This window comes from Notolabrus celidotus, chromosome 18 (assembly GCF_009762535.1).
Source record: "Notolabrus celidotus isolate fNotCel1 chromosome 18, fNotCel1.pri, whole genome shotgun sequence".
NCBI lineage: Eukaryota > Metazoa > Chordata > Actinopteri > Labriformes > Labridae > Notolabrus > Notolabrus celidotus.
In genome coordinates this window covers 15,944,006-15,966,088 of record NC_048289.1, presented here as the reverse complement: position 1 = coordinate 15,966,088, position 22,083 = coordinate 15,944,006, and the positions used below count along the sequence as shown (strand labels likewise).

General features: G+C 39.2%; 4 protein-coding genes across 6 annotated transcripts; 1 reads left to right on the top strand and 3 right to left on the bottom strand.

The window, feature by feature from the left end:
- Positions 1-151: 151 nt before the first annotated feature.
- LOC117830024 (zinc finger protein 24-like) lies at positions 152-5,237 on the bottom strand. The gene is made up of 3 exons (XM_034707910.1): positions 4,963-5,237; positions 2,994-3,184; positions 152-2,876 (listed from the first exon to the last, which is right to left on the bottom strand). The coding sequence occupies exons 2-3, from the start codon at positions 3,181-3,183 to the stop codon at positions 1,948-1,950; spliced, it is 1,119 nt and encodes a 372-aa protein (XP_034563801.1). The 5' UTR covers position 3,184; positions 4,963-5,237; the 3' UTR covers positions 152-1,947.
- Positions 5,238-6,678: 1,441 nt separating this feature from the next.
- LOC117830040 (rho-related GTP-binding protein RhoG-like) lies at positions 6,679-7,936 on the bottom strand. The gene is made up of 2 exons (XM_034707944.1): positions 7,884-7,936; positions 6,679-7,712 (listed from the first exon to the last, which is right to left on the bottom strand). The coding sequence occupies exon 2, from the start codon at positions 7,687-7,689 to the stop codon at positions 7,171-7,173; it is 519 nt and encodes a 172-aa protein (XP_034563835.1). The 5' UTR covers positions 7,690-7,712; positions 7,884-7,936; the 3' UTR covers positions 6,679-7,170.
- A 2,424-nt stretch (positions 7,937-10,360) lies between these two features.
- On the bottom strand, positions 10,361-14,886 carry pkmyt1 (protein kinase, membrane associated tyrosine/threonine 1). Of its 2 annotated transcripts, none has more exons than XM_034707872.1 (8): positions 14,755-14,886; positions 12,756-13,169; positions 12,396-12,630; positions 12,002-12,281; positions 11,809-11,915; positions 11,547-11,719; positions 11,176-11,399; positions 10,361-11,065 (listed from the first exon to the last, which is right to left on the bottom strand). In XM_034707872.1, the coding sequence occupies exons 2-8, from the start codon at positions 13,128-13,130 to the stop codon at positions 10,681-10,683; spliced, it is 1,779 nt and encodes a 592-aa protein (XP_034563763.1). In that variant the 5' UTR covers positions 13,131-13,169; positions 14,755-14,886; the 3' UTR covers positions 10,361-10,680. The 2 variants fall into 2 exon arrangements, with proteins under 2 accessions (XP_034563763.1, XP_034563764.1); XM_034707873.1 differs by having other exon boundaries at positions 14,759-14,886.
- Positions 14,887-14,916: 30 nt separating this feature from the next.
- On the top strand, positions 14,917-20,181 carry LOC117830042 (elongin-B-like). 2 transcript variants are annotated; one of them, XM_034707947.1, is made up of 4 exons: positions 14,917-15,049; positions 16,490-16,624; positions 16,763-16,871; positions 19,173-20,181. In XM_034707947.1, the coding sequence occupies exons 1-4, from the start codon at positions 15,047-15,049 to the stop codon at positions 19,283-19,285; spliced, it is 360 nt and encodes a 119-aa protein (XP_034563838.1). In that variant the 5' UTR covers positions 14,917-15,046; the 3' UTR covers positions 19,286-20,181. The 2 variants fall into 2 exon arrangements, with proteins under 2 accessions (XP_034563838.1, XP_034563837.1); XM_034707946.1 differs by having other exon boundaries at positions 16,751-16,871.
- Positions 20,182-22,083: the final 1,902 nt, after the last annotated feature.

Here is a 22,083-nt window from a genome sequence, read left to right as displayed (position 1 = left end):
ACTTCCATAAAGTAATGTACAAGTCTGTTATTACTTTTAGCAAGTTGAGCCATGACAAACACACCCATGTCCATGCTTTAATAAGCATTTTGTGGTCTGTTAAACAGCCGCCTGAAGCACAATATTCAAAAAAAAATGGCACACTGAGCACTTTAAATGGGAAATAAATTAATTTATTGATTCTGCTAAACAAACTCTACTTTTTTCAGTTCATACGAGCCTGCAATAAATATATCCAGCATACAACAAGCATCAATCAGTCCATCTGATCAGGCAATTTAAATGACTGTCATGCCATTCAGATTTGAAAAAGTTTCAAAACTTGTCATCAGCTTTCCACACTTAACATGAGAGAATTTATTTTACACATGACCAAAAGAGGCATAACACTGTGTAACACACACTTAAGTTAACATTTTAAAACCTGCTCTTTAGTGGCAGCAATTTACCAATACGACTTCTGTCAGTTTTAAAGGTTTCTCTTTTATATTGTCCATAATAAATGAATAATAAAATGCATTGAAATTAAAGTTTGTCTAAAAAATCCTTCATATGTTAACAGTTTTCTTATGCCTTCATCAAAGGCCACAGGTGTTCAGGACAGCTGATCATGGCACAGGTTGGATTGAGGTTAGAGGGAGCAACAAATCTCATTGGCTAAAAATAATGGTAGACTGAAAGTAACGCAGAAGCTGACCTGGTATTTTAACATCTGTGTATAAATGTCTGTAAAGCTTCAGTCTCTTTGGTTACATGATTGCTTTTTATAGCCCTGTTTCAACATCATCAGAGGGACAAAAAGACTTGCGTAAGGAGCATACTACCTGCAACATATCACAACATTAAGTGCTTGTCAACTCCTTGTAAAATCTAAACAAGAGCTTTCTATTCTATCCTGTGGCTCTTACATCAAACGCCTTGCAACTATTTCTAAACTAAATTTAAAGAGTAAAAGGGTTCCTTCACTGATTCTCAATGAGTATGTACAGTTGTGCTCATAAGTAAACATACCCTGGCAGAGTTTGTGATTTTTTTTGGCCATTTTTCAGAGAATATGAATGATAAGAGAAAAACTTGTTTTTCACTCATGGTTAGTGGTTGGGTGAAGCCATTTATTGTCAAACAACTCTGTTTCCTCTTTTTATATCATAATGACAACAGAAACTTCCCAAATGACCCTGATCTAAAGTTTATATACCCTGGTGATTTTGGCCTGATAACATGCACACAAGTTGACACAAACAGGTTTGAATGGCTATTAAAGGTAACCATCCTCACCTGTGATCTGTTTGCTTGTAATCAGTGTGTGTTTAAAAGGTCAGTGAGTTTCTGGGCTCCTGACAGACCCTTGCATTTTTCATCCAGTGCTGCACTGACGTTTCTGGATTCTGAGTCATGGAGAAAGCAAAAGAATTGTCAAAGGATCTGTGGGAAATGTAATTGAACTGTATAAAACAGGAAAGGGATATGAAAAGATATCCAAGGACTTGAGAATACCAATCAGCAGTGTCCATACTCTAATTAAGAAGTGGAAATGAGGGATTCTGTTGAAACCGAACCACAGTCCGGTAGACCAACAACAATTTCAGCCACAACTGCCAGGAAAACTGTTCGGGATGCAGAGAAAAACCACGAATAAGTTGAGCTGAAATACAGGACTCTTTGAAAAAAGTGGTGTGGCTGTTACAAGATGCACAATAAGGAAGCACTTGAAGAAAAATGGGCTGCATGGTCGAGTCGCCAGAAGAAAGCAATTACTATGCAAATGTAAACACAGTTGTTTGATAATAAATCGCTTCACCCAACCACTAACCATGAGTGAAAGAAAAGTTTTTTTGTTATCATTCACATTCTCTGAAAAATGGCCAAGAAATCATAAATTCTGCCAGGGTATGTAAATTTATGAGCACAACTGTATGTTCATTTGTAGTGAGTCACCAATAATAATCATTGCTGCTGCTCCCTCCACACCTGCTGCAGCTGTAAAATCTCTCCTATGTGGATCTTCTGGTGTCTTTTCAGGTTCTCCCCTCGACTGAAGCTCTTTCCACACTGGTTGCAGTAGTACGGTTTCTCCCCTGTGTGGACCCTCTTGTGTTTTTTCAGGTCTCCGGCCTGACTGAAACGCCTCCCACACTGAACGCAGCCATACGGCTTCTCTCCCGTGTGACAACGCTGGTGGATTCTCAAGTTCCCGATTCTGCTGAAAGACTTTCCACACACAACGCACACGTGTATTTCCTCTCTCAAATGATCCAACCGGATTTTTCTCGCATCAAAAGTAGCCCTGTTGCTTTTAGCGAATCCAAGCCTCCTTGTCACGGCATGGTTTGAGTGGGAAAAGTGAAGTCCGCGAGGTTCTGCGCTGACTTGCTGTCTGTGTGTCTCAACAGAGCTGAATCGAGAAGAGTTACAGCTTAAATCTACACATCCGCTGTACTGTCCCCGAAGAGATGGCTGCTCTGATGATGTGCAGTCTGTTACCTCTGGCTCTCTTTTGATCACAGCCAGGTTCAACCCCAGTGTGTTGGAAAGAGAGGAGTATGCTGAATTAGATGTCACAGCACTGACGTCCCTATCAGTACGGTGTGATGTGTTGACTGATATTACCTCCTCAACAATGTGCGCTCCCTCCTCTTGTGGTGCATTGCAATGTTCTGTTGTTTGTGGTGACTTGCACTCGGACTGCAGTTCAACATGATCGTAGCTTTCCTGTTGGTTTGATTCCTGCTTTACTTCAAGTTCAGGTATGAGGCCAGCTTTTAGCTCTTTGAGTGAAGGTTCTCTGTTATGCCTCAAACTGAGGCCCAAATCCTGGTCTTGATTTGGTGCGACTTCGTCTTCTTCAGGTATTAGACAACATATGGCAGAAGCAGCTGTGAAACAAATACCAAAAGAAACATGTTAAACACGCTTCCTGGGTAACCCACAAATGTGAGATAGTAACATTAGCTGTAATGCTAAATGATCATGACATTTCTCTTCTTATCCACCTTTTCTATCTCTTGTTATCTGTTCCTGAAGCTCCTGCAGTCTTCTCTTCAGACTCTCATTCTCTCTCTGTGTTCGGGCAGTTTTTGACTGGTACTCTGACACCGTCTCTTTAACCACCTCGAGAACCTCCTGCACAGCTTCCGTCAACAATTTGGCCACACGTGCATTCAAACGCTCAATTTTGGACATCCTGAAATAAGATGACACTTCAGGTTAGAACTGCACATAAACAAGCCGCTGCAGAGGTCGCAGTATAACAACACTGTCATTGCAGGATCACAAATAGGAGAGCTTTTAGTAACACCACTGTGTGACACAACTTCTGTGTAAGTACAAAAACAGACAGGAAAAAAATCAATTGTATTGCATAAGTAATCATCGGGCTAAGGGCTGATTTTAAAGCTGGAGAAACCAAACTAATTAGAAACTACCGTTTGGTATGTGTAGAAAAGGTTCACGACTTTTGCATTATTTGTAAGGACAAGGATAGTTAAGTTAACACAGAAATCTGTGTTTTACAAACGATGGAACACTTCTACCATTTCTGAAACAAATTAACATTTCATTTAAAGGGAATGTACCAAATACCAGAAGTGATCCGGAAGTGATCGAGTGAGGGGTTATTTAGTTTGTTTGGATGGAGAGAAACCAAATGGAGATGGACATGGTTCACATATTAGGACATCCTCGGGTCTCAGAGTGAGGTGTCAGACCTCAGATGAAAAAGCATCATGTCTCCAGAAAAGCTCCGTCATATATCCGCAAAACCTTCATCGTGTGTCAGAATTCAGATGAAATGGCCTCAGACCACATAGCTTCAGGCTAAACGGAGTCAGGCTAAAAGGAGTCAGACTTAACGGTAAAAGTGTTCCGTCGTTTGTAAAATTGTCTCCAACTTTGTAAGTGTTTCATCTTTCGTAAATGTATTTCCTTAAATGTACAGACAGCTAAAGACCCAGCTCTTTAGGAAGCACTATACACTTAGCTAGACTGTTCTCCACTGTTGTCCCCAGTGGCAGACCATGTCGTCCAGCTACAGTTGACTCGCACTGTCCTGCTCTACTCTGGGAATCTGTGTTCAGGTCTTGAGTGACCCAGCACTTGGTACTTTGGTCTTTATTGTGGTGATGACAAGTTAATTGTTTATGATGATAATGGAAGGTCTTAAAGCATGTGGTTGCTTCTTTGTAGATGTTCCTTATTTTACTATTAAAAAATTAAAATAAATAAAATAAAAATCCTTATTTACTTTTGTGCATTGCCTTTACACTGCTTGGCAGTACCTGCATCCAAATGGACTTGAAGCACTTTGTTACTCTTACTGATCTTGCTTCCTCTTGTCTAGATCTTTGCTTGTGTTGTTCTTGTTCTTGTATGTACGTCGCTTTGGATAGAAGCGTCTGCTAAATGACATTGTAACATTATAAATGTGTTTTGGCCTTGGTAAAAGTGTTTTTCTGATGTTATTTGGTTACATAAAATGTAAAAATGTTTTCCCAAAATTTGTCTCTAACTTTTTTAAAGTGTTTCATCTTTTGTAAATGTGTTTTGTCCTTCAGAGCCACCGTAGGTCTGATATTATAATTTAATTCAAAATCACCTGGCTGCAGCGGAGTGATACATCCAGTGAAGAGTCCCTGCGATGTTGTGCTCCTTTTTCAACGCTCATGGATATCTCCTTTATAATCTGACTACTCGGTATGAATTAAATGTTATATAAACGTATTTAAAGCCTGGACTGACACCCCCTCTTCAGACACACTTTCATTTCTCCGTGTATGTGTGTTAGGGCTGAATATTATCCTTTTTTGGCTGAAGTTATTGATTCTACTCTGAGACGTGGAGATGACATATTCAACAATACAGTGGTCCTTTTGTTGTCCTAGTTCATCAGCCAGCATATTCCAAAAACACATTTAGATAGTGAAAGTTTCCTGAATCCACGTGTTAAAACAACAGAAATGTTACCTGCAGGGTTGTCGTGAAGTTAGCGGAGAACCGTAACGTGGACAGGTACAGTTAGCTTCATTAGCTATCCCGATGATTTATCGATATTCATCCAGACTTTTAACAAACCCGGTTTGTTATTATGGTGATGGCATAATGTTTGCTTCCGATAAGTTTTCTGTTAATCTAACTTGGTTACAAGACAAGACAAAGAGGTTATCAGTGTTGCATAGCGAAATTCAAAACGCAGCAGGACGAGTCACAACATCCGGAAGCAGTACCGGGATCACTTCCGGTACATCTTTTTTGTATTTCAAAATAAAATAAATGTTTTTTCTCTCTCTTGTATACAGTTCATTTGTTTATTTCAAGCATGTCCAAGTTCATTTTACTTTATTCATTATTTTTGTGTATTTATATTTTCTCTCCCATTTATTGTATTTTCATTTATTTACCACTTTATTTACCACTGCACATTTCTCATATTATCTTAGTCTGTACATATTAGTCATGCCTATTTGTTGTTCTTTTGTATTTATAGCTGATGTTATTGTTATTATTTCTATTTTATTTTTATTTGTATGTCTTATTCTTATGCCTTGTTCAAAGAGAGCACAGTTTACCCAAGTCAAATTACGTGTGTGTTCAAGCATACCTGGCCAATAAAGCTGATTCTGATTCTGATTCTGATTCTGATTCTCATTACTCATTTGTTGTCGTATTAATGTTTCAAAACATTGAAGCATTGTATAACTAAAGATAAGATAAGATAAGATAAGATAAGATAAGATAAGATAGTCCTTTACTCGTCCCACAGCGGGGAAATTTAAGTGTCACAGTAGCAAAGTAGACAGTGCAAAACAAGAATATAAAGCAAACAAGAGCCTAAGATGGATGTATTTTTGATACACTGTTTGCTTCACAATAAAAATATTTGAATAAGCATGTTCAAAGTACGGCCCGGGGGCCAAGTGCGGCCCAAGGTCCATTTATTTATCGCTCCAAGCTTCCATCTTAAATTGTTTTATTTATAGCAAAGAAATGAATCACCTTCTGAATCATATGTACATTTGCAGTTTCCTTCAAGTGCACAAACAAAACTAAAGTCAGTCCAGAAACGTCTCAAAAAGCTTCATATGGACTACCTGTCTAAAGCCAAAACTCTGTGGAATTCTGCAAGACAGCAATAAAAAAAAAACCACAAGAACTCTTAAAGCTGACAGGTTTTCAAATTAATGTTTTTATCATGATGTGAAAATGTTCTTGATGAACTCTAAAAGTTCAGAAGACACAAGAGAGGACAGAAGACAAGATCCAAATTATGAAATTATACAGAAATGGCAAAATTTGAAATGTTCAGAACTCAATTATCAATTATTCTAGTCTTAAAATGTTGTCTGCTGGTCAGAGAAGTCTTAAAAACAACATGAAAAAGAAGCGTGATGAAATCCAGATCGTGATCTTACCATCGGAAAATAATGATACAATATTTTTTCCCACATTGCCCGACCCTTATGAAAAACATTTTCTCCAGAAGATATAACATTTGCTAATGTTTACGTGGCTTGTGGAGAACTGAGGACTTCCTAGTTACTGTTTTACTAAGAATTTTTTTTTAATAATTGTTACTGAATAGATATTTCATATAAAACTTTTATGATTCCTAAGTCTCAGTAGGAGCCACTGGCACTAAGGTATTCTGACAACATCATGTGTGACCCTCTTTGGACACCCCTGTTTGAACTCACAGGTCAGCGCCTCTCCCAAAAACATTTATTACCTGAGAAATAAAATGTTATGTTCTTTCTTCAACGATCTATTGAAACAGTTCATAGAATGCTTAAACAGCAAATCTTTGAAAGGTCAAAATAGCGTTATTTCCGTCTTATTAAAACAGGAAAAAATTGACCCAATGGACCCAAAATTTTACACTTAATGAACCAACTCTTTATCCACAAGCCAACATGTATACATGTACCGGTTTGTTTTGCTACTAAAGTGAAATGCAACTCTGTATTGCTGAATCCAAATGCTTCAAAGTTCTCTTTACATTTCTGAAAAAAGACCTAACTAATGTGAAGTCTTTAAGTAAGGAGCACAAACCATTCCACACTAATAAAAGAATGTACAAACATTAACTAAACAATATTCAATAAACTGTCTATGTCAGCCTTTAATTTACAAGATTACACAGTGTTTCTTATTGCTGTTTGAATGGCTGAGAAATGCTCATACAACCTCATAAAACACGTCGTCCAGTCCATCCTGGTTGATTGAGGCACATTCAAGATATCTGACAGCTTTGATTTGCTTTGCCAGCTTGGTCCCCTGCTCCCGGGTGACTGTTCTCTGATTCTGCCCCTTCAGTTTTTCAAAGACCTCTTGATCATTACGCAGGTCACTCTTGGTTCCAACAAGAAGAATTGGCACTTCAGGGCAATGGTTTTTAACCTCTGGATGCCATTTAAGGCTGACGTTGTTAAAGGATGTTGGGTCAGCGATGGAGAAGCAGATGATGATGACATTGACTTGGATGTAGGAAAGAGGGCGTATGCGGTCATAGTCCTTGCTGCCAGCAGAGTCCAGAAGGTTCAGGCTGACAGTCTGGTTCTCTATGTTTACTTGGGTGTTTAATATGTCAAAGGAACTTATGTACTCCCTTGGAAAGATCTTTTTGACGTAGGTGAGGAGTAGACGAGTCTTTCCTACTTTGTTGTCTCCAACAACCACACACTTCATATTCTGCATTGTGGCAACTTCACCTGTAGAAACTCTGGAACACAAACATCAGAATTATTACCTTCAAAGAGGATTCAAAAGAACTGAAGAACACATTTTCTGAACCAAAAATGGCACTACTAAAACATTAATTATTATTATCATTATAACAAGTAAAACATTAATTCACAAAATTCACAGAATCACTGAAAAAAATAGCTTACTTGTCAGATCTGTAGCTTCACAAACTTGAGACGGTGTGTCCTGTAGCTTCCTCGCTGCAGAGGAGATTGTGATGTATGAGGTAAAACAGGAATTTACACTAAAAGTAAAAGAAGCTTTAACAAGTCACATCCGGTTAGGATGGAAAGGGAAGTGGAAAACTTGAAATTGCAAAACACCTTCACTGTGTTGGGAAAGATGTTGCCTCTCTTCTGAAATCAGGTGCTGTTCTGCAATCATTCACCTCATCTGGTAAGAGCAGGTGTGTAGTCTACTGGTCAAAAAAGGTGCTGGGGTTTTTATCAAAGCCAAGTGTGGGCCACAAGGGGGTGCTTTAAAGAATAAAACTATACTTCATTACACTTCTGCTGTTTCTGGAGTCATTGGCTTTCATCATAAATATCAAAAAAGCTCTCACACTGATTGTACTGCACTGGGACACATTTTTTCAATGCATGGACTCACTCTGCACTTGGCGGATTTAATCAGATTTGAAAAGAAGTTTTCAGTTTACAGTGTTTGGGGTTTTTGTTTCAGGATTAAGATTGTGTGTGATCATCGTAAGGGAAACTTGCTGTTGATCCAGAGCACTTTGCCATAAAATGACTTGGAAATACAGCATATGTGCGGATCCATATAGACTTCAGCAATATGATGAAAACAAATTCATCAACACCTGCAATACAACCGATTCAGCTCCAGATGTGCATCAGTCTGCCATGCTGCAGAACAAGTTGCTGTTTTGATTAAGTGGTCTTGTTTTTTTCTTGAAACATAAAGTCCTGTATGTTGTCCGGTGATTGCTCTCTGTTCTTATCCTTTATAGGAGCTACTGCAGTCTCCTCGTCAGACTCTGGTTCTCTCTCTCTCTCTGGTACCCCCAGCAAAGTCTCTTTCCCCACATCCCAAACCTCCTGCTTTTCCACTGATGATTTCAGATTTTCAACTTCAGAAATATTTTTGCACAATTTAAATTGAAAGGACAGAGAATAGGTGATGGAATATGTCTCTTATTGATGGATTCAACATGCTTTCTACCAGTTTCTGAAGTTTGCCCTCTCAGGCTTATACCACCTTTCAAATATCACTTACAAAGGGACTCTAGTTTAGAGGGACCAATGCAAATAGATTAACATCTGACATCACCACCTTAGTAAACCAGGGCATTAGGGAACTGAAACGGAAAGCCTTCTTAGTATTACATCTCAAAGTCTTACAAAGTATTAGCACTGCACCTTAATACTTTGAGCATGTTCAGTCTTTGTTGAATCCAGGATTTTCTAGAAGTAGTCTGGATTAAAGGCTCATTGTTTGCATTATTTAAATTAGTGCAGATAACTACTATATAGGGTTTTTAAATTCAGTTTAGTACATAACAGATAACAAATATATTTGGATTTTATTGTGATGGTGTGGGATAAAGAAATATCCTATTCAATTTGATATTTTATACTGGAAAACATCAACACTAACTCTGTCATTCAGGCGCCTGGAATTCAGTGGTGTTTTGCTGCCACCTTCTGGTGAGGACAAAAACAGCACTCCCGAAAAATCTATGTTATTCATAATTAGAGCCTTTTAGAGTCTGAGCCAGTGAGGTAATGTTGCAATAGGTCATATTTATCATTGCACTCATGGCTGGACAAATTAACTCCAGCAAACGCATGACATTAGAAATGTTTACTAGTACTAAAATATATATAAAATATAGAGGTTTGGGGAAACTCCTATAAAAGCTCACTACAACCACTGTCAGTACTACAGAAAAGAGTCATCAGAATAGTTCACAATGTTGATTTCTGTGATCACACAAATTAATTGTTCCTCAAATCCAAAATTGAAATTTTTTGACCTTGTGGATTTTAAAACTGCACAAATTGTGTACAAGGCAAGGAAAAATCTCCTCCCAGGAAATATTCCAAGATTGTTCTTTGAAAGAGAGGGGCGTTAAAACTTCAGAGGGAAGTTAAGATTAAAGATGCTGAGTGTTCGGACCACAAGGAAAAGTTTTTGTATTTCAATCTGTGGAATAAAACTGTGGAACAGACTCAACATGGAGCCACAGCAATGTCAGAATCCAGTTCAAGAAGAGGTATAAAGAAATGATTTTCATGAGGTACAAGGAAGAAGACAAGTGTTGATAATCACGAGGGGTTTGCTTTTGATTGTCGGTGTAAATATAAAGATTTGACATGTGGGAGTGCACTAGTATAATGCCAGATAATAATGAATGAAGGGGTAGGATTAGATACGTTTTAACTTCTTCCTACTCCTTTTCACACATGTAAAGTTAAATGTTTCAGTGCTTGCTAATGGAACTGATTGATTTTGTTTCTTTTGTATAACTTTTTTGTTTTTCTTGTATGTTTGTATAACTATTTCTTCTTTTCTACTAGTATGTTTTTATTTTTCTATTTTACTTTTACATGTTTGAAATAAAGACATCAAATCAAAAAATCAAATATAACACAAGCTCCGATTCTGGTTCGCTCCTCATTTTATTATATCTAACTCATTAGGTAAAGGAGTACACCAAGATAATGATAACTTATCTCACAACACATCATGACTTGTCATTTCAGCAACAGATTGCATTTACATTAACATAAAAAGTGCTTAAAGGTCTGATTACACCATGAAACCCTTTTCCCTCAATCTTTTTTCCCTCAAAATACACATTAGAAGACACATTTGTAGAACTGTAAGAGAATGGCAGAAGCGGTAAACTCAGTGAATACATGCATTAGGCAGCGTCACTCGACATCTTCAAGTGAAAAACTCTGGCCCCTTAGTGTAAACCTATGGCTCTCCCTCCAGCGTTGTTTCCTCAAACAGGCTGAGCAGGTTCTTTGGTTCAATGTTTGATCGAGAAAGAGACTCGTCAGTCCGGACCCAGGTGCGTCCTCGTCTCTGTGAGGACCTGATGGATGAAGTGTGTTGGCTGTGTGTGGAGTTTTCATTCATGCTGTGTGTGTGAATCCTGCCGTGTATGGGGCTCACGCTGGGTGTCAGAGTGCGGCAGGAACCATTGGAGTGAATGCTGGAGGGTGTTAGTGCTAAGTTGCAGGAGAACCAATCGCTCGCATTTGAGTGAGTTGGTGTGTGGGTCGGACTGAGGCGGCTGTTCATCAATGACACTGGGAGAGGAGTGGATGTGCTTTCTACAGACAGCCTGGATGTCAGCCTATTGAATGAGGAAGACAAATTAAGTTTTCAAAGCTCTCTTTTAAGTTAAATATTGCTTGATGTTGGTATCAGTGAGAACTTCCTAAGATATCACACATTTTTTCTTACCTGTGTGAGAGGTTTGGAGAAAATTCAGCATCTGTGGAATCCAACAGAAACACTGCATCGTCCTCTGGGCTTCCTGAGTCAGCGTACATGGCACTGAGGGGCAGAGTTAGATCCCTGTCCCAGACGTCCTTTGGAGGAGTGCAGGGTATTGGCTTGTTCCAGTGCGGAAGAAAGGGAGGAGTGGGAAGAGAGGACAAGAGTCTACAGCCAAAGCACACAACCGACTACGAGGAAAAGACCAGAAAAAGCAAAACAATTATGGATCCTGTGAGAAAAAGCCACAGACAACACTCTTTTCATGGCTAAAACACATTCAATTACTTCAACACATTCCAAAGGTTAATGTACAAAAGGTGTACAAGACATATTACCTGGCAGAGAGAGACCAGTGTCAGCACAGTCTCAGCCACCATGAGGTAAATGCGTCTCTTCCACCTGTGTTTCCAGACAGGGGGGAGAGCGAGGAGCTCAAAGACGGTCGGCCTGTCAGATGGATCTGGCGCCAGCATCATCCTGAGAACTGTCTGAAGCTCAGCTGACAGTCCTGGAAACACACACATGGAAACTTTAATTATTTAATGATACTTTTTTTAAAGAAAATGTATCAAAACTTGACAGAAAATTAAATCTTACCACTGGTAAACTCTGAAGGGAGGCAGCCTTTTCTAAGCTGCTGCCAGCCCTCTCCACCATTTGGAACCTCAATGTTACAGGCAAGCTCCAGAATAGAAACACCCAAACTGAAAGAAAAGAGTTGAACTAAATTAAGGCAATATTTCACACCAAAAGAACTTTATGTATTGTGTTTATTTGTAAATTAATGTACCTAAATATATCTGCAGCAGGTCCATACTCCCCATGGAGCAGCTCAGGTGCCATGTATCTAGCATCTCCCTCCTGGGCGTCCTCCTTCCCTTTCCCCTCTCGTGGCTCTGGACACTTCTTTTTAAGCTCAAGCAGCAGCCCAAAGTCCCCCAGCTTGAGACGTCCAGAGGTGGTCATGAGGACATTGGCAGGCTTGAGGTCCAGATGCACGAAACCATGAGAGTGCAGGTGATGCAGCGCCGAGAGGAGGTCGCACAAGTACGCCCAGGCTGCAGGCTCATCTAGATTGTAATGTTTCAAACATGGGAGAAGAAGTGGTGTTTATTTTAACCTAAGTAAAATCTGAGATCTAAATTTGGCATCATGACATATTTCATTGTCTCTTTCCGACAGACCTGGGCCAGGCTGATTCTCCGCATGGAGGAGCAAGCTGGTACAACACAGCTCTGTCTGAATGTAAAGACGGCCACGCTCCTCCCAGGCTGCCACAAAATCCAGGATGTGGGGGTGAGGACATAGACACTCGTGGTTCCTGGCTTCCCTCACACTCCGGTTCCTGTCACTTTTGCTTCTGAAGCGATGAGCCGAGCGCTTGACTGCATACTGGCGGCCGTCCTTGTTGTTTTGCACCTAGAAAAATACAAAAATGATGCTGATGTGTTGCCTTTTATTTGGAATTCTGGGTCACAGTAAAATTCAGTATATGCTGTTAATTATTTTGTATACACATAAACACAATTATTCATTGTCCTCACCTTGAAGACCTCTCCAAACGATCCTCTTCCCAGCAGGCCCAGATTGGTGAAGCACTGACTGAAGTAAGACTGCTGCTTGCTTGGATCATACTCAGAATTAGGAGGGGGAGACTTACTAAGGGAACAAGATAAAGGTGTAAAAGGGGATGGATGCTGTGGGAACATCCTGCTCAGAGGGGGGCATCCCTTGGATGGCGGCAGTGGGGGCAGAGAGTGGGAGAGTCGGGCAGGAGAAGAGTATGATGAATTGGAAGTGGATGAAGAGGAGCAAGGATATCTGCGCTTTTTGAGGGAGAAGGATTGCTCTGCTTGGGAGAAGTGGATGGGGATAGGGAGAGGCATCCTGGACATTGTAGTTTCCACTGCCACTGACATCTTTAGGGGCTTTTTCCACTTATTTTCTCTAAAGGAGACCTGGAATATCCAAAAATAATAAAGTAAGCACTGGGTGTCTCAGCTGACTGTTAATATGCATGTATAATTAGCACTGCTCATTACCATTATAGTTCCCTGTGTATTTGTCTAATCTAAATTCTGACACATGAAAATTATTCTCTATTTGGACTCCAAACAGAGAATTATAATCATTTTCTGTCTCTTATGTTCGTAAAATGAACCGATACATGGAGGTTGTCTTTTTAATGTCCATTTTGTTCTAATTCAATTGTCATGATCAGACACATAAGATAAGATAAGAAAAACGTTATTGTCCCCGGGGAGAAATTTGTCGTGGGCATAAGTGCAGTGCTGCTCACAATCAATACATTCATTCATCATACCAATATACAATAGCATACCTACTGTCAAAGATAAAAAAAAACATGTCACTGAAGCATACCAATGACACAACAAATACCAATAATACAATAAATACCAGTAAGATACCAATGTGGAAGTAAAAAGCAATATCATATTAACATTAGTGCAGAGTAAGTGAACCCTCATACTCATACAGAGCATTTTGTTAGTGCGGATTGTTTGTTGAGTAGAGAGATGGAAGTAGGAAGGAAGGAGAGCTTGAAGCGATTACTTTTATATCTGCTCTCTCTGAACTGTCTTCCAGAGGGCAATAATTCATATTCTGAATAAAGAACATGAGGAGTCCTTCAAGAATTTTTGTGCCTGAGTGACAACAGTAGTCCCAAAGATAGTTTGAAGGGACATTGGCACATTACAAAAAAAAAATTAAATCTTAGATTTACATTGAACAGATAGAGGGCCAAACCAGGCTGCCATCCCATATCTGATCAGACTTCCCATGACAGCATTATAGAAGGTCAACATCACACTCATACTTACACCAAACATTCTGAGTCTAAGAAGAAAATGCAGTATTTGGGCCAATTTGGCACACAAGAAATCAACATGACATTCCACTTTAATAAGTTATCCATCTGATGCCTAAATACTTATAAGAGTCCACCTGCTCAATTAGACCATCACTAATTAAAACAGGGTCATGTAATCTGACTGCCCTGGGGTCAAATATCATCTCTTTAGTTTTGTTTGTGTTCAGAATGAGAAAATGACATCTGAGTGAGAGCCTAAACATCTAGCTTGACAGGCAGTCTCATCTGCAACAATAAAATCCTGCTGATCTTTTGATGATCAGCTAATTTGAAAAACAGGTATTACTGCTCTTTACACATAGCTTTTGAAGTCAAAATGCAGGACTGACCTGCTGAATGTAACGTAAGTTGGCTAGGTTAATTGAGTAAACACTACAAGTTACTCGACGACGTCAGCCTTAACAACACTATGTATTTCAGTGAGTCTTTTGAATAAGACGAGCTCAATTTAACAATATGCTAAGTAGTAGATTAGCAGTATTCAGTATTTCCTATCCCTGAGAAATGTCAGCTCGACAAAACAGACTTTAGCTAATGTTAACTTAGATCAACAATCTGTCAACGTAACCGAGCCAGCTAGCTAACATTCAGTAGAATTACTTGCTGTAACTGTCAGTCAAACGTAAAGTAAGTACAATAAAATAACATACAGACCATATGATCAAGTATTAATTACAGTCCTCAAAACAGTGGGATTAGTCGTTGTTTCCTGTTCGAACTGCGCCTACACTCTTCAAGCATGAAACTACCTCGCGCCAAATTCTGAGATGTATACGTCATGTTGCGTACAGGTTGCGTAGCGTTACGTCGTGTTGCGTAGCTGCGTTTCATGAATGCGGAATGCTGATCCGTATTGCGCAATCTCCGTAAGCGGTGCAGTCTGGGGTTCTGCTGCACACAACACAGGGCTGGCGCAACTGGCTAGCTAGCTGACCACTTGAAATGGTAACTTTATTATCATTATCCACTATATTGTGTGAACGTTGCCTTAACACAAACAAAGCTAAGGTTCAGCGCTGCTTTAAAAGACACTAACGTTACGATTACTGAAAAAAACTGTCGGTTAAATGTAGATTTCTAGCGTGAATGCTAACGCTCGGTTTGCTATGCTAGCCTTTCTATCTAGCTATAAGGTAACTTATCTTAGCGAGGCTAACCTTGGAAATGATGTAACGTTTACAAGCCAACTAACCCAGTTAGACTTGTCAGATCAGCTGAGTGTGTATTATCAGTGTTTGATGTACATGTCTTGTAATTTGGCAGATGGTAGATAATTGTGTCTCTGTAGTTTTAAGACAGTTTCTGTTTTCTAATTCTGCGTTAGCTTAGATCGACGTCTGCTTCCCACTTCTCACTATCAGCGGTTAGTGTGTTGATTATCTGTAACGTGTAAAAAGAAGGAAAACTGACACATGGCTTAAAATGAACATCAGACTAGGTATGTACGATATAGGGTAATGTGTGAGTTGAGATGCCATTGCTCAATCATACGATAACGATATGGGCAAAAGGGAAACCAATACTAAAGGTAATTGGCTAAGTGAAGTTCCATTACCTGTCATCAGTTTTGTATGCTAAGTACAATACCTGATTACAACACCTTCACCCTGAACTCAAGACAAATCTTAAAAGCCCCTTTTTACTGTCTTATATCACAAAATTGGAACCATCTTATCTGGTTCAAGCCTAACTTCTGCTTTGTCTAGCTGAATCTACATGGTGTGGAAGCATGGCCATTTGACCCAGGCCTCTTTCTTACAGATAGAATGTACACATTTGTTTACATAAAGAAATATAAGTAATCAAAGATTTTGCTTGCACGTTTAGACAGGTTGGTGAGTTGCCTTATTCACACTTCAACAACTAGCATTACTTAAAGTAGTGTTATAGTCAAAACCACATTAACCAAGACCAAGACATGTCCGAGACCGAGTCAAGACCAAGACCAAGGCAGGGCAAGACCAAGACAAGACCAAGACCATATATCAATGAAAAATCATTATAAGAGTTAACAAAATAAAAGACTTCTGTATATTTTATATAAGTTTGCCTTGAATACTATTGACAGCAACAAACAATGTTTGGTTTATCTTTGTTGCCTTTCTTTTGACTCCTTAAGTGTAATTTTTTCTCTTATCACAGTAATGATAGGGACACAGAGTGCATCAGTGGTGTTATCGACTGGTTTTGATTTAAAATACGGAGTCCGCCCAGTCCGAGACTGAGACAAGACCGAGCAAAAATGCTTTCGATTCCGAGACAAGATCTGAAATAGGCGGCATCGAGACCAAGACCGGTCCCGAGTACTACAACACTAACTCAAAGTAACAAATGATGCTGCCTTCGATATGATGATGTAGATGTAATCCTGTGTCTCTTCCTCAGGACGTGTTCTTAATGATCCGGCGTCACAAGACCACAATCTTCACAGACGCCAAGGAGTCCACCACGGTCTATGAGCTGAAGCGCATTGTTGAAGGAATTCTGAAGAGAACACCTGAAGACCAGAGGCTCTACAAAGTGAGTTACCTGTAAAGAATAGCAGTGATTCCAAACTTTCCAAAGTCTCATGAATATTTCCTAAACATTGTCTTGATGTTAATTTGTACAGAGCCATAAGGGGATTTATTTGTTGACATGTTTAAGTTTGATTCACAGGATGACCAGTTGCTAGAGGACAGCAAAACTCTTGGTGATTGTGGATTCACCAACCAGACTGCCAGACCTCAGGCCCCAGCTACAGTCGGTCTGGCTTTCCGTGTAAATGGTATGTACAGTTTTAACTCCTCAAGATCAGGGATAGTGTTTATTTTATTGCTCATAGTTGATGGATTTTCCAGATAACAAATATTTCTTTTTATTAAGTTGTATTCACATATTCACAAAACTTCCTGAGAACAGCCGAATAATGTTAACTTACTGGTGTAAAAAGCCCCACCTGGTACTTTCGCTAGGACTCTTTCCTGCCAGCCACTTAGTAAAATGTCTGCAAGAAGTCATCCAGTATACATTTTAAGTTTGAGGCCAGCAACACATTTTTAAAAAGTTGGAACAGGGACATCAATCAATCTTTATTTGTATAGCGCCAAATCACAACAAATGTTATCTCAAGACGCTTTTACAAACATAACAGGTCTAGACCGTACTCTATGGTAAATTATGATACTAAGAACCCATAATCAAGACAGGATAAGATCCAGTCCCCTCTTACTGACAAGACTTGAGGCTGATTTAAACGTCTGCATCTCCCCTACCTGGCAGGGGCTGACGCAGACATGAGCACCACAAACTTTTGCGTCGATGTGCCCGTGTCGCGCAGCAACTGTCCGCCGAAACGTTTGAGGGCAGTGCAGTCTCTCTGATAGCCGGTCGCCTGCTTCCGGCCCTGCTACAATCTCTGTTTACTTTTCCAGAGCGATTCAGAGCGTGTTATGGTAATCTACAGCTGATACATGTTGCTGTTTATCATAGAGACATGATTACATGAAGAATAGAGAGGAGGAGATGAAATACAAAGCCGATAAGCGGGGATCCCAGAAGTGCTGTAAATGCCACCGAGCCACCCAATCACAGGGCTTGTGGTCCTCGTTGTTTCTACGCGTAGTTACGTTTTGGAGGAGGTGCATGTCAGCTACGTGCGTAGGCCTCTGCGTATGGACGGGAGCTATGCGGACCTCCGGTGTAGGGTACGCCGTCAATTCAACACAGAAGTATAAATCAGCCTCCAGTCTCATCTCAAAAAAAGTTAGAAAAACCAGGAACGCTTCTGGAGTTTTGAAAGTCAAATATTGTCTTAGTTTTGCCAGATATAGGATTTTAGCTGTTCTACAGTTCAGGGCCTCCATTGTTGCATTTTTCATTTAACAGTGCCCCAAATGTTTTCAGTGGGGGACAAGTCTGGATTGCAGGCAGGCCAGTTTAGTACCTGGACTCTTCTACTACAGAGCCATGCTGTTGTACTAAATGCAGAATGTGGTTTATTATGGTCATGCTGAAATATACAAGTTCTTCCTTGGAATTGTCTGAATGGCAGCATATGATGCTCCAAAACCTGTATATATTGTTTAGCTTTAATGGCGCCTTCCCATGCATGTAAGCTACCCATGCCATGGGCACTATGCATCATAGATGGTGGCTTTTGATCAGTGCGCTGAAAACAGCCCAGGTTGTCCCCCGAGAGTGGAGGATGCAGAGACCATAATTTCAAACTAGAATGTCTAATTTTGATTCGTCAGAACCCAGGACAGTTTTCCACTTGACTGCGGTCCAACCTCAATAGGCTCAGGCCCACAGAAGTCGCCGTCAGTTCTGTATAATGTATGGTTTCTTCTTTTTATGGTACAGTTTTAACCTGCATTTGAGGATTCAGGGAACAATTGTGATCACAGATGATGGGTCTTAGATTTGGTTTTGAGCCAATGCAGTGATTTCCACTGCAGAGTCATGTCTGTTTTTAACGCAGTGCCTCTTGAGAGCCTGAAAATGACTGCTATCCAGTGTTGGTTTTTGGCCTTCTCCCTTGTGTACAGAGATTTTCTATCATCTTGAATATCTTGTATACATTACCACAGTGTCCTTTTGTGCCCCTCGTCTGACAGGGAAAACTTGACACTGTGAGGTACGTGTAAAAAAGCCCCTTTGGAAAGTCTCAGGCACAAGCCATCCTGAAGTTTTCTCAAAATTTTCAGGAGTGTATGTATGAAAAGCGCTTATTAAGCATGACTTAGTTTAGATCACACCAGTCGTGGCTATATTAACTGTTCTGTAATTTTACTTCAAAATTGCACACACATTTTCAAAGTAGAGCAGCATTTAAGTGACAGTACAGGTGGAATGAGTTCAGTTCTATGTTTGATGATGAGTGAAGAGGTTAACTGGTGACTCAGCAGACCTTACCCTACAGTTAAGGTTAATGTGGCCTCTTTTATAGCACATTAACCAGACTACCTCCTCATTTCAACCTGCTGGATTTCTCACTGGAAAGATTTGACACAGCCATATGTAGCCAATCACAGCTCTGCTCTCGGGATGCTAATGTTTTCATTTTTCTCCTTACACTGTCCTACAGACGAGATGTTCGAACAGCTGCACATCGAGGCCTTCTCCAGCCCCCCAGAACTCCCTGATGTGATGAAGCCTCAGGACTCGGGTAGCACCGCCAACGAGCAGGCTGTGCAGTGATGAGGGGTGGAGAAGAAACGAGTAATGGAATGGGGGATGGACGTGGGTGTGTGTGTGGATTCACTGCGGTGGAGAAGTAGCGGGGTAGGAGGGTGTGTAATATAATTTAAGTTGACGGATGGGGACGTTATCGGTAACCAAACCTTCATGCTATGATCCCAGCATCACAACCCCTCCCCCGACTAGCTTCACAAATCATTTTTAACTCCTTTTGATTTCCACATCACATCCGGTTCTGCTCCTTGACTTTGCTCTTAAGCACCAACCTGCTCAAAGATTTGGAGTGATGAAGTTGGTTTCGGAAAGAATGGTTGTCCGTGTGTGTGCGTGTGTGAGTTATTATAATTATTATCGTTAATATTTTGGAAAAAGGTGAAGGCGTAGCTGTGTCACAGTGCTCTAGAAGTAACACATGTAGGTTAAGGAGTCCAGTGTCTTGATGGGCAAACTGCATGAACAAGTTCAAAACTAAAGGCTTTATTTTCACACCAACAGATAAATATTCAGCTTTTAAGTTTCCTTGGTCTGATTCTCCCAGTTTTGTTGTACATTTCTGATTTGATTTCATACCAAGAAAGGAAGTCTTTATAATTATTATGTGTACTATTGTGTTGTCATTTAGTTTGTCTAAGTTCTCAGTTCTTTGTTGTATGTTTCATGCACTGAGACCAAAGGCAGGCACCTCTTTGACAACAGAGGGACTTTTTTTTTGGTCAGAGAACATTTTGTATGTGACTTACAGTAAACACAGGAGGAGAGTTTTCTCATGTTACAACTTCCTTTGAAAAATTTACCACATGTCACCAACATAAATGTGGCACCTTCCCCTAATCACGCAAACATAGCCTGTAACTGTGAGCTTGCTTATTAAAAAGTTTTTCCTGTTTTGTTTTTTACACTGCTGGCTGTTTCTTTATTCCGAACACAAGTTTGTGCCAAAATCCACAGAAGGAAAAGTTTGACAGTTAGCATTGACACTGCTGGGATAGAAGCAGCTTCACGGCATTAAGCCATCTTATACCTGTTTATACCTGACAGGTTGAAACTTCTCCAGGGGAGGGGGTCTACTGGAGCCAAGGTTCAGTTTTTGTTTTATTGCTACATATTCATCACATTGAATTCTTGTGAAGTGGATATATTCTATATATTGTTTTTTTTACTCCAGAATCTGTGAAGGAAAGTGAACAGGGAACTATACAAGGTTAAAAAAAATACATATCCCATACATCCCCCTCCATTTGTCTCCCAGGATTTTGTAATTTTCAGCTAAGTTAAGATTCAGGATATGTAGAAATTAGTAAATTCATACAAAAATGTAACAATTGCAGTCGTCCTATATGCAAAAATATGTTAAAAGATACAGTGATAAATTATATTTAAGGGAGAAGTCTAAAACTGAGTTCAACAGCCACCTGTTAAATCTGTTAAGTATTTATGTTAAATTACACTATATAAACATAGCTTACTTGAAAAATAACAGCCTAATAATAATCAATGTTGTGTAGAAAGCCCTATTATGAAATAAATAGATTTCAATAATTTTAATATATATTTTTTACATGTATGTTTTTATTATTTTGTCAACAAAACAACAGAATTCAAAGCTCACTGAGTACACAGAGCAGATTTTCAGATAGATGTGCACTGTCACCCCCTCCCCAAACACAGAGAAGAAAAATGTAAATCATAATAAATAAATAAATTAATAATAATAAAAATGCTCATAATAGTTATAATATCTGTGCAATAATATTCATGTCAAGTGCGATACCGGGAACTGGGAAAACTGTTCATATAATGTGCAATATCCTAAACCCAAATACCTCTTCTCCCCACCTGACTATATATTTGACTTTTTTTTTATATTATTACTGTATTTATATTGTCTTTTATACATAATTTCCACCTGTTTTTATTCTATTTGTGTTTATCTCATGTATCTTCAGGAGCAGCACTTCTAATTTCATTGTACAACATACAATGACAAATAAAAGCAATTCTATTCTAATAATGCTACCATCAAGAACAATAATAATATCCTTATATAATAACATTACCACCATCAATCTAAAAAAGATCAACAGTGATAATAACAGCAATAATAGCAGACCTTTGACTCAAAAAGACATGACACATGTAAGAAAGTAAGATTAGCCAAAATAAAATCATAAAGACAATATTATTTTATTACATTATATTATATCACATTTCAATTGAACGCTTCATTAAACTAAACTGGGATATGGGGTAAAAGTCGAAATCCGCCATGTTTTTATCCAATGTAGTTAAAGTAAACATAAATTCTGGGTTGGAAGATAAGAGATAAGAAGATATTCCTTTATTCGTCCCACAACGGGGAAATTTAAGTGTTACAGCAGCAAAGTAGAAACAAAACAGTATATGGTAAACAATAGCATATATAACAATTATTAAAAAGTTATTAGCAATTAAAAGTAAGCATATCTTATATGCACAACGAAATAAGTAAATTCACAAATATGTACAAAACCAGTGAAAAATGTGCAGAATTGTAGCTTAGGTATTAAACAATGTACAGAACAGAACTGAGAAGATAAGTAGAAAAAACGTATTGCACATGTAGTAGACTATAATTGTAATCGTTCTGTTTTCTTTTCAAATCAAAAGGCGTGTCACCCATCTCTGTTTATGCTCTTTGGATATAATATATCTCTCTGAAGAACACAGTTATTGTATTTTATGTCTTTTTTTCTATTTACGAGCTCAACGTCGAGGCAGCACGTTCAGTTGCAGTTCAAGCAGCTCGCGCGCCTCTGAAT

Bases quoted from the DNA above. Each gene is read 5' to 3' on its own strand.
- LOC117830042 (XM_034707946.1), top strand. The intron at 16,625-16,750 runs GTGAGTTACCTG...GACATGTTTAAG, and splicing joins AAGACCAGAGGCTCTACAAA to TTTGATTCACAGGATGACCA. The intron at 16,872-19,172 runs GTATGTACAGTT...ACTGTCCTACAG, and splicing joins TCTGGCTTTCCGTGTAAATG to ACGAGATGTTCGAACAGCTG.
- pkmyt1 (XM_034707873.1), bottom strand. The intron at 11,916-12,001 runs GTACATTAATTT...CTTTTCTTTCAG, and splicing joins CCTGCTGCAGATATATTTAG to TTTGGGTGTTTCTATTCTGG. The intron at 11,066-11,175 runs GTAAGAAAAAAT...CTCATTCAATAG, and splicing joins TCTCCAAACCTCTCACACAG to GCTGACATCCAGGCTGTCTG.
- LOC117830040 (XM_034707944.1), bottom strand. From the start codon at position 7,689: ATGCAGAATATGAAGTGTGTGGTTGTTGGAGACAACAAAGTAGGAAAG.
- LOC117830024 (XM_034707910.1), bottom strand. From the start codon at position 3,183: ATGTCCAAAATTGAGCGTTTGAATGCACGTGTGGCCAAATTGTTGACG. The intron at 2,877-2,993 runs GTGGATAAGAAG...TTTGTTTCACAG, and splicing joins GATAACAAGAGATAGAAAAG to CTGCTTCTGCCATATGTTGT.